The sequence below is a fragment of the Apodemus sylvaticus genome, chromosome 13, assembly GCF_947179515.1.
Source record: "Apodemus sylvaticus chromosome 13, mApoSyl1.1, whole genome shotgun sequence".
Lineage (NCBI taxonomy): Eukaryota > Metazoa > Chordata > Mammalia > Rodentia > Muridae > Apodemus > Apodemus sylvaticus.
Window position 1 is genome coordinate 36,001,367 of NC_067484.1, and position 12,998 is coordinate 36,014,364.

General features: G+C 38.0%; 1 protein-coding gene across 4 annotated transcripts in view; it reads right to left on the minus strand.

Moving 5' to 3' along the window:
• Nucleotides 1-12,998, minus strand: part of Csnk1a1 (casein kinase 1 alpha 1) — a 34,542-nt gene that overhangs the window by 19,375 nt on the left and 2,169 nt on the right. For all 4 annotated transcript variants that reach the window (XM_052201364.1, XM_052201363.1, XM_052201365.1 and 1 more), the window contains exons 3-4: nucleotides 3,042-3,168; nucleotides 1,955-2,053 (exon numbers count right to left, since the gene is read on the minus strand). In XM_052201364.1, coding sequence (XP_052057324.1) covers nucleotides 1,955-2,053; nucleotides 3,042-3,168 — 226 coding nt within the window. The remainder of the gene's footprint in view (nucleotides 1-1,954; nucleotides 2,054-3,041; nucleotides 3,169-12,998) is intronic.

Here is a 12,998-nt window from a genome sequence, read left to right on the forward strand (position 1 = left end):
AATGTTTTAAACCACAATCTGCCCTTCCCCCCCAAAAGAAATATATGGGGGAAAAATCTTCAGTAAGGAAGAGGTAGAAGGCATTTAGTCACCTTAAAATTTATTTTTAAAACCATGCAGGGCCGATTACTGGAATACATGAGCAAACTCACTAAGGCTGGAGTGGCTACTCCAATATCAAATTCAGAACAATTCCAAGCAAGAAAGTTAACTTCAAGCTGCCCCCACCCCATCAAGCCTGATCCTTGTGTATACATATTACTGGTACAAGCTGACTGAAGGAGCCAGTCTTACACAATGGGCACTTTCAAACTATAGTAGTACAGAAAACACTAAAAACCAAAACCAAAAGAAAAAAAACAAAACAAAACAAAACAACCCCCCCCCCCCAAACTATAGAAACAAGACACTGAAGTGTCCAAGAGGAACATTTATATTTGAATCTTAAACGAAACACTTCACCTCTGTCCTATGGTCTCTCTCAAAACTGCTACAGGTAAGCAGTGCCACAAATCATTTTACTATCTGTACTGAGGACACAGATTCTAAAAATGGAACATGGCCTTCCCAAGACATCTATGTGGTTAAATGAACTATTCCTAAGAAGGGGGATAGAGTGTGAGGTGTTACTATTGATCTGGGCACTGTTTAAAGGCAAAGCCATGTACTCATTGCTCTGCTACTATGCAGAACAGGGATCCCGTGGGCACAATGGGTCGTTTAAGGATAAGAAAAAAGGAAGGAGAGGGCTGGGAAATGGCCAAACGAAGAGTCAAACTACCAAAACTGCAGGAGAAAAAAATTAAGAGTGATACTTTTTCCAACCAATTACCAGGCTTTACAGTAATAACTAAGAACCTGGATGCATCAAAGAGAGAAGGCACATTTCTCTATATCCAATTTGGGATGCAAGATAAATTATAAGGCTGAAAAGCCTTTCAATATATGAAATTGAGTAAAAAATCTAATTTCCTAAAACTTGGTCAGATCAACATTAAAACCTCTAGCATTAACAAATAACACCAGTTCTAATAATGGCTCCAAGTTGGCATTCATACAGGCAAACAAAGGTAAACATTTATAGCTGGACCTAAAACACCACATTCCCTACCTGGTTAACAAATGGGAAGTTTCCTTCCAAAAAACAAACAAACAAAAAAGGCCCCTCCCCCTGTTTGTCCTGAAGTTGAGAATTTCAAAACATGCTTCGTGCATTGCCAATGCTGCCTGTCTGCCCGAGCTCAACATCGAATGAATAAAGAAAGCAATTCACTCAATAAAACTAAGCATTGCAGACAAAATTTCAATATAATTAGTTTCTAACTGCAACCATGCGCCATATCCTAATCATCCCATATGTGGAAGATCATCAGGAACCCCAAAATTGAACACTGCTACACAAATGTTCAATTCACTAGTCAGTATTTTCCTGTTAACAGCATGGAAGAGGGGTGGAGAACTCACCCAACCTGAAACCCACATAATAAACTGTAAGCTACTTTTGAAGCAGGCCCAAGAGTTACTCTTTTAAATACACCAATCCAAGGACTGAAGACCTCTCAGTATCAAGCACACTCAGCCATAGTGACAGGTGGGTCCGTGGTGCCACACTGGCGCAAGCCCACGTACTACAAAACCAACATTTGAGTCTAAGGTTAAACATCTGACTGGTTTCATTCAGGAAGGATTCTATGTGTTTTCACTATTTAAGTGAATGAAAACTGGATACAATTGTCCAAGTTAAATATAGTTGATTAAAGCTCATTAAAAAGCCCTTGGAATTTTATTATTTTCACATAAACTAATGTTGGTTGGATAAATTGTAGAAAATATATTTAAAGTTACCAAGTTAATAGAGTTAACTATCTTTCTAGCAAAGATTTAAAAGTTTATCAAAGCAATTCACATCAATATTTTACTCTTTGTTCTTTCATGCAAAGAGCATTTAACTAACCTTATTACAGTGCCGCCCAATACCCATTAGGAAGTTATCTGGTTTAATGTCTCTGTGTATAAAATTCTTTGTATGCACATATTCAATTCTACTGATCATCTGAAAAAGAAAAAGGGTAGAACAGGTTATAAGATAAAAAGCCAGCAGCCCAGAGTTTCTCAAGCACTCCAGTAAATCAGTCAGATCACTTAGTCTCTAACAACAGCACGAGAAGCACAAACACAAGTCACACAACAAAGTCCCTTTACTTCAAGCTGCTGCCTATTCAGGCCTCAACTCCTAATGGCTTTTGGCCTGTTTTGAGTAGAAATGGTTAAATAAATACATGGATGTGGTGCCACTTGCTCTCAGCAGTCCCAACACTCAGAAGGCACAGGCAGGTGCATCTCTCTGGGCTCCACATTCCAAGAAAGAGTTAACTGCCAAGTACTACACTGCAAGAAAGCCCACACACACACCTTTAGCTATTCTTTCCCGTTACTAGTATCAACTCTTCTACCACAGAACCTTGACTAACTTGTTTTTGTACCTTTCTCTCCTTGACTTTAGGCCCCTAGAAAGGACTATTTTTTTCTCCTTCGGTTTCCCCAGTGATAAACCTAAAGACTTTGAAGCTAGCTAGGCAAACTTAGAGACTTTTAAAATGTCCTAGATTTGTTTCAATGCTATTAGTACTTTCAGACTTTTTACCTTAAGCATCAATTTCTCTAGATCCATTTAGTTATTTGAGTGCCTTATTAATCTATCTGGGGAGGGGGTTTTCTTTGATGTCTTTTGATCATCATAAACAGGATCTTGTATAAAGCCCAGGCTGGATTCAGGCCTCCTGAATGCTGGAATTTTAATGAGTCTGTGCCACAATGCGCGTGCGCACATACACACATACACACATACATACATACATACATACATACATACATACACACACACACACACACACACACACACACACACACACACACACACACACACACACACGCAAAAACCTAAACTAAACAAAACCTAAAAACAACCCGTTCTAGGAAATACTGATATTTTATAAACAACCTTTCTCACTTTTTGTTTGTTTTGTCACAAGTTCCCATACCTGGTCAGCTAACATAAGTACAGTCTTCATAGTGAATCTTCTTGAACAGAAATTGAAGAGGTCTTCAAGGCTGGGTCCCAGAAGATCCATGACTAGCACATTATAATCTTTTTCTTGTCCATACCACCTAACAATATAAAAAAAAAAAGTCAATACAAAACATTAAGTATCACTTAACATCATAAAACTTAAATTGTTTTAAGGTTAAGAACAATTTCTTAGACATGGTAGCTCACACTTGAGCGACTAAGGAGAATTGATGAGTTAAACCATTCTCAGCTAAGAAGATCCAGTCTCAAAGACAGGTAACCTTTCCTCTAGTCACAAAACAAACGGGTAACCTTCCCTCCTTCATAGCCACCTAGTAACTGTCATTGGCACAGTTCGGTTTTGTAGCCCTCTGTATCCTTTCCCTGACCTTGGACAAATTCTTTGTATTGAAGAAATGACTCCATCAGCCATCCCACAACACTTAAGAAAGCTTTTAATTCACTCATGACTCCCTTCACACCGGAACTGCACTTAATAGTTGTCCTTCTTTGCAAAGCAATTGCATTTTTGCTTAGTTTAGGATTATAAAAGAATTGGCACATATGATTAGATTTATCTGTTTGAGAATTGTTTACATATCCTGTTATACTGTACATTAAGTAAACTCCCCACAATAACTCAACTGTTCTCACTGTTCATTTTTCTTGTTCCAAGGACTAGAAATCACCACCCTAAGTTTTTTCACATTTTAATGTCTGAAAACACAAATTCTTCAAAACAATATGGAACCAGTCTGGCTATTTACAACAAGTCCTTGTCTCCAGAAAAAACTAAAATTGCTGTAAATGACATAAAAGCCTAACCTGGCTTTGTTTATTTGCTAATACCAATAGGAACTAAAGCCAAGATATTTTGAAAAATAAAATCTCTGAATGTTGACTCTAACACCAGCCTTCAGAAGACCAAAACAAAAACAAACAAACAAACAAAAAAAGAGCATTTCTTACAGGTATCGAGGAAACTACTTCTTAGGTATTTTAATGCTATGCTACACTGTGGATAAAGAGCACTGATTTTAAAGCATCAGTATCAACATGAGAATATAAAGATTTCCCTATACAGAGTTCCCAGGAACGAAGCCTGTGGTTCGGGACTCCAGGCCCTGCTAGGGAAGCTTCAAACTGATGTATTGCTGACTGGAGACTGAATACAGATTAGAATGCTGGTATTTCTGTTTTTGAAGTTGTTTATTTCAATTAATGGTGTCAGATAATCAATACTATCATCGGTTCAATATCATCCATCAGAACTGTAGTGGATTTCAAAAGTGATATTCAAGAGATTCAGGAAATACAGATAAAGCTCAAATCTCAGATCACTGTTGTATTGCTGATTAGAGACTGCATGCAGATCAAAATGCCTTCAAAATATTCTTGTTATGCCCACACACCAGTGCTGCCATCAGGTGCAGTCCAAGGCTTCTTTTGTAGTGGGTTATGTGCTACCTGTGGAGAGTCCTAACTGCCCCAGGTGCTGATATTAACTGTTAAAATGGACCTTAAATAGGACTTCTATCTTGACTTCTCTCATCAGCATAAAGCCTGTAGCACCACTCAGAAGCTACTGCATATTTATGAATCTGATGATTATAGTAGCTAACAAAACAGAATATCTTCTTTCACGATTATCTTTGTTTACTATGCAATATATATGGTCAAATAAGATGTGTCAGAAACAATTACAGGATCTAAACTTAATGATGACTTAAACATTAAGTTCTTAAAAAAAAAAAAAGACTGATCCTTACATCATATTATAGAGTTGTTGCAGAATATTTGATCATAGTGTAAACACCAAGATTGTTATTTATTGAAAAGCCTGTCTCTAGTTGTATTGCGGCTGAACCCTTAGCACACACCTTAAATCCCAAACAATGATGGCAAAATTAGTTTGTAGACGAAGCACACATGATGAAAAATGATGTCCAAGTGGCAGGCAAAGTGACACATCAGAGAAAGATTTGACTGAATAGGATATGCCCAGCTCTCATGAGAAGAGAGGAAAGGGAAAGCTATGTGAGGGGCAGTGCAGAGAGGGGTGGGAACCAGGCATTTTTACTGGGAGGGCTTTACAGACAGTTCAAAATGAGCGAAGAAAAGAGAATAAACTAGACAGAATGAGCCAGAATGAGAAGGGACCAGAAGATCAGAACAAATTGCTAGAGTTGGTTTGTATCCAAGCAGAGCATTCAGGAGAGGACAAGAAAGAGAAGCCAGATTGATTCAGTCAGCTTGGAGAGTTAAGCCAGAATAGTAGAATTGAATCTGCCAGCCAGAGAACAGAAAGCACGAAGAAGGGGTGAGCTTGTCCAGCAGCAACTCATAGGGGCTGGGAGGCCTAGGTTAGATTGTATAGAGGCTAGAAGCTTCTGGGACTAAGCCTAGGTTAGCAGATGGAGGGAGGCAGTAAGTCTTCAGACAACAATTTCTATTCTTTTACTGAGTCAGGTGAAAGCATGAATGGTCAAAATAAACTACAGGTAACCAATATGGTTTGTATACAAAAAAGAATCAGTTACCTTATCTTCTTCACTAGTTAATTCATTAAAAAACCATTTTATATACTCTATTTTACTTACAATTGTACAATCATAAGTAAAATCTTGGCTAAAGCAATGTATTCTTATACTAATTAACGTTTGACAAAAATCACAATGAATGAATTTTTTGACAGTTCATGTTGTCCCTACTTTAAATACTGCTAACAGTGGTAGTACTAAGGGACAAATTACAGACAACTGAATGTTAAAAGATTCAAGAATGAAAATGCATTTATTCATTGGAAGTGGAAAAAATATCATCTGCATATCAGTCACAAATGATTAATAGTCTTGCTCTTTTGGCTGGGTACTGTAGATCAAACCCAGGGGCTCCCAGATGCCCAGCAAGCGGGTCAAGTCCCCCCATCAGTATTTTCCTAATAGGTAACTAACCAGACACAAAAATGAAATTGCTAGTGTCCTAAGGCCAGCAAGGAAATAGAGAAGAACTGCTAATGGTTTCAGGGTTATCGTTGAGAATTACAATGAAAATACCTTAACTATGTACATGACAAAAATAAAACATACACATTAAATGGTCCAAGCTTTTCACTAGCAAACTGTCATTCAAAGTTATTTCAAATTATCTCTTCTACACTCTAGAAGTTATAGAAATCTTAAAGACAGTTGGACTATATATGGAGGCTCATGAATGATCATAATTTTAACACTTGAGAGGCTGGGAGGGAACTGTTTCTCATGTCAGTAATGAAAGTATTGAGCAGAGAGTGGCCCATACTTGTAGTTCTAGTATTCAGGAAGCAGAGGCAAAAAGACTGCCAAGTTAAGACAAAACTCTCTGCATATGTGTGTGTGTATATATATGTGTACACACACACACACACACACACACACACAGAGAGAGAGAGAGAGAGAGAGAGAGAGAGAGAGAGAGAGAGTTGTGTGTATGTTATGGATGGCTGAACCACCATCTTAGTACTCAGAATAGAGCTCTAAAAATAGTCCTCTCGAAGAGCAACAAATGCTCTTACACAAGAGGTGATGATGAGCCATCTCTCCACCCATGTCATGTAGCTAATATGGCAAAAGTCTGAGAAAGGCTCACTTCACTGGATTCGAACAGACAACCTTAATGGTATCTGTTGCTTGAATCTGACTGTGCTGTTGAGTTTTTTGTCAGCTTTACACAAGACAGAGGAAACCTCAATCTGTAAAACGCTCCCACTAGATTGGCTGTGGGCCAGCCTGTGGTACAGGTCCTTGAAGTTCACCTGGTGGAGGTCCTAGAGCAAGCGAGCGAGCAGCAGCAATCCTCCATGGCCTGCCTCAGCTTTTGCCTCCAAGTTCCTACCCGACTTTCCTCAGTTATGCTATGGAATTTAAGCTAAAATAAACTCCCAAAATTGCTTTTGGTCATGGTGCTTTGTCATAGAAACAGACACCTCTAATTAAGACACTGACCAATGAAGGCAACTGAGTGCTTCTAGACATAGTGTGAAGCTCATTCTTTCTTATATACTATCCTCTTAAAATTAAGAAAACTCTCATGCCCTTATACATCCAATCCCATTTTGAGAATCAACATGGTTGTCCTAATTTTCAGAGGAAGTCAAAGTTACTGGTGCCACCTGCTTGACTCATGCCACATGCTAAAAAACCAAAATTGACTCTTCATCAAAGTGTGCCTATTTTAAATTTGCTATGTATATAAATAAGGCTGGCCTGGGAACTCAAAACCCCCATCTCAAACAAAACAAAAATAAATAAAAAATAAATGTGAAGAAAAGAAAAAAGTAGAGAATGATATTAATAAAAGCAAGAACTCTAGTCTGGAAGGAGGTTCTTGCTACATTTTTACCAAGTACTACATAGGAGACACTTCTAATGAAACTGTCTAGAAGTTTTTCAACTGTCTTCAAGGTCACCTGTAAATTTCTCCACTGTACATTTAAAGGCAAGAGAAATTAAACATGGGGAAGGCCAGGCAGTGGTGCCTGTAATCTCAGCACTCTGGGAGGCCAAGGCAGGCGGATTTCTGAGTTTGAGGCCAGCCTAGTCTACAGAGTGAGTTCTAGGACAGCCAGGGCTATACAGAGAAACCCTGTCTTGAAAAAACCAAATCCAAAAAGCCAATAAAATAAAATAAAATAAATAAACAAGCACGGGGCAAATTATACTACTTATACTTCAGTCACTGTAGCCATTTTCTTAAAAAACAAACAAGCAAAAAACAGTACACACCACACAAATACCCAATGCAGCAACCCCCTCTTGGTATTGACCCAGACATTTAAAATGGCTAAAATAGCAATGAAACTTGTAATAAGCTAAAGAACATTTTTTTTTTTTGAGACAGGATTTTTCTGTATAGCCCTGGCTCTCCTGAAACTCACTCTGTAGACCAGGTTGGCCTCAAACTCAGAAATCCACCCGCCTCTGCCTCCCAAGTACTGGGATTAAAGGCGTGTGCCACCACTGCCAGGCAACATTTTTTTTTAAAGGCGGGGTCTCACTTGTGGCCCAGGTTAGAATTCTGAGATTACATGTGTTCTACCACACATGGTTTTGGGACATTAACTTTCAACAATACAGTGGTTTCTTTACAACAGTATTCAAGGCAAAAGAGCATTAGTCCAATCTTAGTCTAAAACAAGCATTAGAACTGGAAAACACAATTAGAAGCGAAGGAACTTAACCAACAATTACTTCTAGAATTTAATATGTACAGTGTTATTCCTACAGCTGGATTAAAAAAGCAAAAATACACATACATTGAAGTCATAGTAAGAGCTTTATAACCGAAAGCTATGCTGAGCCTATCAACAAGACCAAATTCTTCCTTCAAAGCATTGTCGGAATGCACACAAACACAATGCTTTTAATCCAGTTTTAGATACCCCCCCCACACCAAACAACAAAATTCACCAAACCATTTTTGTATGAGGTTAACAGTTCAGCACTCTAAGTACATAAAGAGTCCATTGTTATGTTTCTGAGACAGGATTTCTCTGGGTAGCCCTGTCAGGCCTGGAACTGGCTCTGTAGACCAGGCTAGTCTCAAACTTAAGACACACCTAGCACACCCTCCCCCCAAGTGCTGGGATTAAAGAGGAGCCAACTCAAAGGTCAAGGTCTTATTGATACATAGCTGAGGAACAACGGGGATAAATTAGCTGAACAGATAGACAATAGTTACTGAAACCCCACATAGTGTGTAGTATGGTTGTTCCTGTATTTTCCACGTCCTAATCACCCTATACGGCCTTAAATATCTGTCATATACTGCTATTTTTATACAAAACTCCCAACTTATAGGACTTATAGTGATTAAAAGAGAAAATTAATATGTAACACCTGGATAGTGTGACTCTTGTTCTTCATTTACTTTTCCAAAACATTTATATGCATCACAAATGGAGTGATCACAGAAGAGGAGTTGGACTCCCTGGAGCTGGAGTTAGTCATTAGCTACCCAAATTAGGTGTTAAGAATATAATTCAGATCTCCTGTAAGAGCAGTACATTCTTAACTACTAAGCTCTTTCCTGTTTGTTTGGTTAGATTATTATTGCCTTATTATTATTGTTATTAAGAGCAATGTAGCTCAGGCTATTCTTCAAATTCTAGGTTCAAATACAGTTTGGCTCTTGCCTTTTCCATTTTAATATCTAACACTTTTCAACTAATTCTTTAAGTCCTTATTAAAAGAGCTGCAATACACTTCCACTCACTGGTCACCGAGGCTAGGGAACGGCAACATTCTAGGTCTTTACAGGGAGAGAATCAAGCTAATGTTATCAACTGAGTATCCAACCAGGAGCATCGCAACCACATAATTACCTTGTCAGGTAACTTCTACAGAGTGCCTAAGGTGAGAAGCAGACTAGCAACCTGAAGGCTTTGTTGGTGGTGGTATTTTGTTTTGGTCAGTCATCAAATTTAGAAAAAAAATGACAATACAATGATGACATAAAAATTAGCCTAAAAATAGTCACAAGTTGTAGTTTATAAGCAATGTACATACATAATTCTTGTATGTCAAAACTAATCCAAGCACACATTAGCATCTTTGCATTTCATTTTATGTAAATATATCTAAGCCTTAACCAAAGAGCATTATTTTACATAGACATTTATTCACAATTTATTCACAAAAGATATTCAAGTTGCTTAGTAATAACCCAAGACTGTGAATTAGTGAAAAGTAGTGGGGACACCGTTAATGCCAACACTTTGGAGGAGATATCTGAGTTCAAGGTCAGCCTAGTCTACAAGGTTGAGTTCCTGACTTAAAAATGCAACACATTCTATACATTTATTTCCTTTTTGCAGACAGGTCCTGCTATGTTACCCAGGCTGGCTCTAAATCCTGGCATTACTGCTATGAGCCACCACACCTAGCTACAGTGTTCCTTGGGATACTAGTAATTAAATTTAGAGTCTCCCATAGGCTAACAAGTATGTGTTTCACCACTGACACACAACTCTAAGCGGTTTGTGGATGGAGAGAAGAGCTATGGATAGTGAATGAGAGAGTATGTCTCTCTCAGTATCGAATAAAGGTGTGCAGTGTAGAGCAGGCAGGATAGGATCTTGACACTGAGGTAATAACGGCTCTCAGGAGAACATGGAGTCAGGAACTCAAAATTTAATTTTGATCTTCCTTTTTAATTTGTGTCAGTAAATGTTCTCTCTCAGGTTTTGTCAGCTCAAAAACACCATCCCACAAATGAACAATACAAAGCATTTCTAGTACACTTGAATTTAGGAATACTTTGTCACTCCATAACAGTTTTGACAGTTGTTTTCCTCTATAACATTACAACCTTATTCACAGCATGCACACTTGAAAGCAAAAACTGAAGCCTGCAATTGTTTAAACTCCTTTTAGCAGGGAATGTACTAACTAATGCTTCGTAAATGCAAATGCAGGAAGATGTGGTTGAAAAACAAGCCAAACTTATTTTCCCATATCCAAACCACCTTCTTATACACAATTTTCCTGTAAAAGTATATTTTATCATTATGTCTTTCTAAATAATCTAAAAGTTGCCATAAGCAGATGTATTTATTAGTCTTGCAGACTTTGACATAGCACCAAACTCTGAAAAAGAAAATGCATGTAACTATATCACCTGGAATCAGGTCTTAAAAACCCCATGAACTGAAATGAAAGGTCTGCAATTAAGTGATCAAAAATACTTTAAATAGGAAATCTTTATTCACACCAAAACTTCTGAACATAAAAAGCTGGGAAGAAATGAGTTCTTTTCCTAAAAAACTCATTCACCATTTTTTCCTTGGAAGTAAAGTGTGTCACTATGTGAATATGTCAAGAGAGTGCAAATGCCCGGGTGACCGGAGACGTTATCAGACCCTGTAGGTGCTGGGACCTCAATTCAGAACCTTAAGTGTTCTGAGGAGCCTCTTCAACATTTCTTTCTATTTAGCACTCTCCCACTCTCAACAAAACTAAAAACATCAATAAATTAGTATTTTATTAAAATTAAATAGATGAGGGAAGCTGATGAGCCTTATAGACGTTAAGAAATTGACTATAGATCACCCTAGCTTCAAGAGTCCTGAGCAGATATAGAGCTCAAGTATCCAATCCCTAACTTAGGTAAGAACTCTTCCTGTTTATTAAAACTTTTTCCTTTAGAGAAAGTGAATTTACTTGAGAGCAGCACATAGAAAAGGAATATAAAAATGACAGTAATTCTAGATGAGCTTCCAGATGTCCCACAAGCCAAAGGAATCAGTTTCTTGTACTATATGACTGAATGTCAATGTCATATTTTTTTGTTTTGTTTTTTGTTTTTGTTTTGTCTCTGTGTAGCCCTGGCTGTCCTGGAACTCACTGAGGGTCAGGCTGGCCTCAAACTCATAAATCCGCCTGCCTCTGCCTCCCAAGTGCTGGGATTAAAGGCGTGTGCTACCACCGCCGCAGCCGGCAATATCATACTCTTCATACTTCTAGGTGGCTGTAAGTTCCTCAGAGTACAGAGGAAGGACCTCCACTTTCAAAGGCCACAACTGAGTCTCTTTTAGGATACACCAGATTATCTTAAAAATCAATCTTATAAACAGATATCCAAGCCAAAGTATGAAAGGTGGATGGGTACAATGATGTAAAATTTTAAATTTTTTTAGATTTTAAATTAGTATCAACTAATGGATAGAGCAGATTGCTCTATTTATCAACCAACTTAGTATTTACCAAAATTATATATATGGATCTATCTACCTATTATGCATAAGTGACAGAAATACACAAAAAGAATGAGAAAATGCTACTTCCCTTTAAAACCAACTGGCTGGCCAAGTTGGCCAGCACTAGAGGAAAAGACAAAACAATCTGAGTTTGAGGTCAACTAGCACTATACAATAAGACCCTAGTCTCAAAAATAATTAAAAGCAAACAAAACCAACCCCAACACACTATTTGTTTCTATGTACCCATTCCTACCATTACTAAAGATCCCAGTACACTCTCCCCACCCCTCCCTAATTACTATCCTGTTTTAGGAACCACTCCCAGAAGCCGGCTATTCTTGGATACCCTCTCCAACCAGTCCACCAAGCTTTCTTCCTTAAATCTCTTCTCCTTTCCCAGGAAGCCTTAATTTAAAAGCCAGGTTAATCTTGTTAGCCACACCCACAGAAAGCTTACAAAGGCCTTAACTGTCTCAGCCCTCACCATTTTATAGTCCGCACAAATGACCAGATACAGGCTGACTGTACTAAGAAATCCCGGGAAAACAATGGTAATAAACGCAAAATCGGTGGAGACTGAGGGCCTTATTTCCTCCCATGATCGTGTATATTAGGGACAAAAATGTTCAGAAACTCAAACTTAGATCTCCTCCAATTTCACTTAAATCTTTGTCACATAAATCTGGATTTTTTTTTTCAAAGAGCTCACTTACAAATGACCTGTGGTGGGTGTATTTATCTCCCACATCTTTATAAAAAAAAAAAGTGTTTCTAAAAGTAGTGTTATTTAAGTTGAAGACAATTCTTTTAGGATCCAAAGGTGGGGGGTGGGGGGCAGGTGTAGCTCAATCCTCTATTCCCAGCACTAAGGATGCAGAGGCAGGCTGATCTCTTGAGTTCCAGGCAGGGTGGGTAGTCTACATAACCCATTCTAGGGATAGCAGAGGGAGGGATAGAAGAGAGAATACTTTATGTTGCAGTCCAGTTAATTCTCAACTATGATTCTGCTTTGCAAATGTTATCTTATCTTTGAGCACTGCTAGAAAACAGCTGAGAATTAAAAAGGTTAATTTCAAAAACAAAATTTAAAATTATTCTAAAACCATTAAAAAATATTTGAAAGCAGTTTCTACCCTGATTATTTCTATCTGCCCTTCATCCCCTAATTCCTTTTAAATGTTACCAACAAAA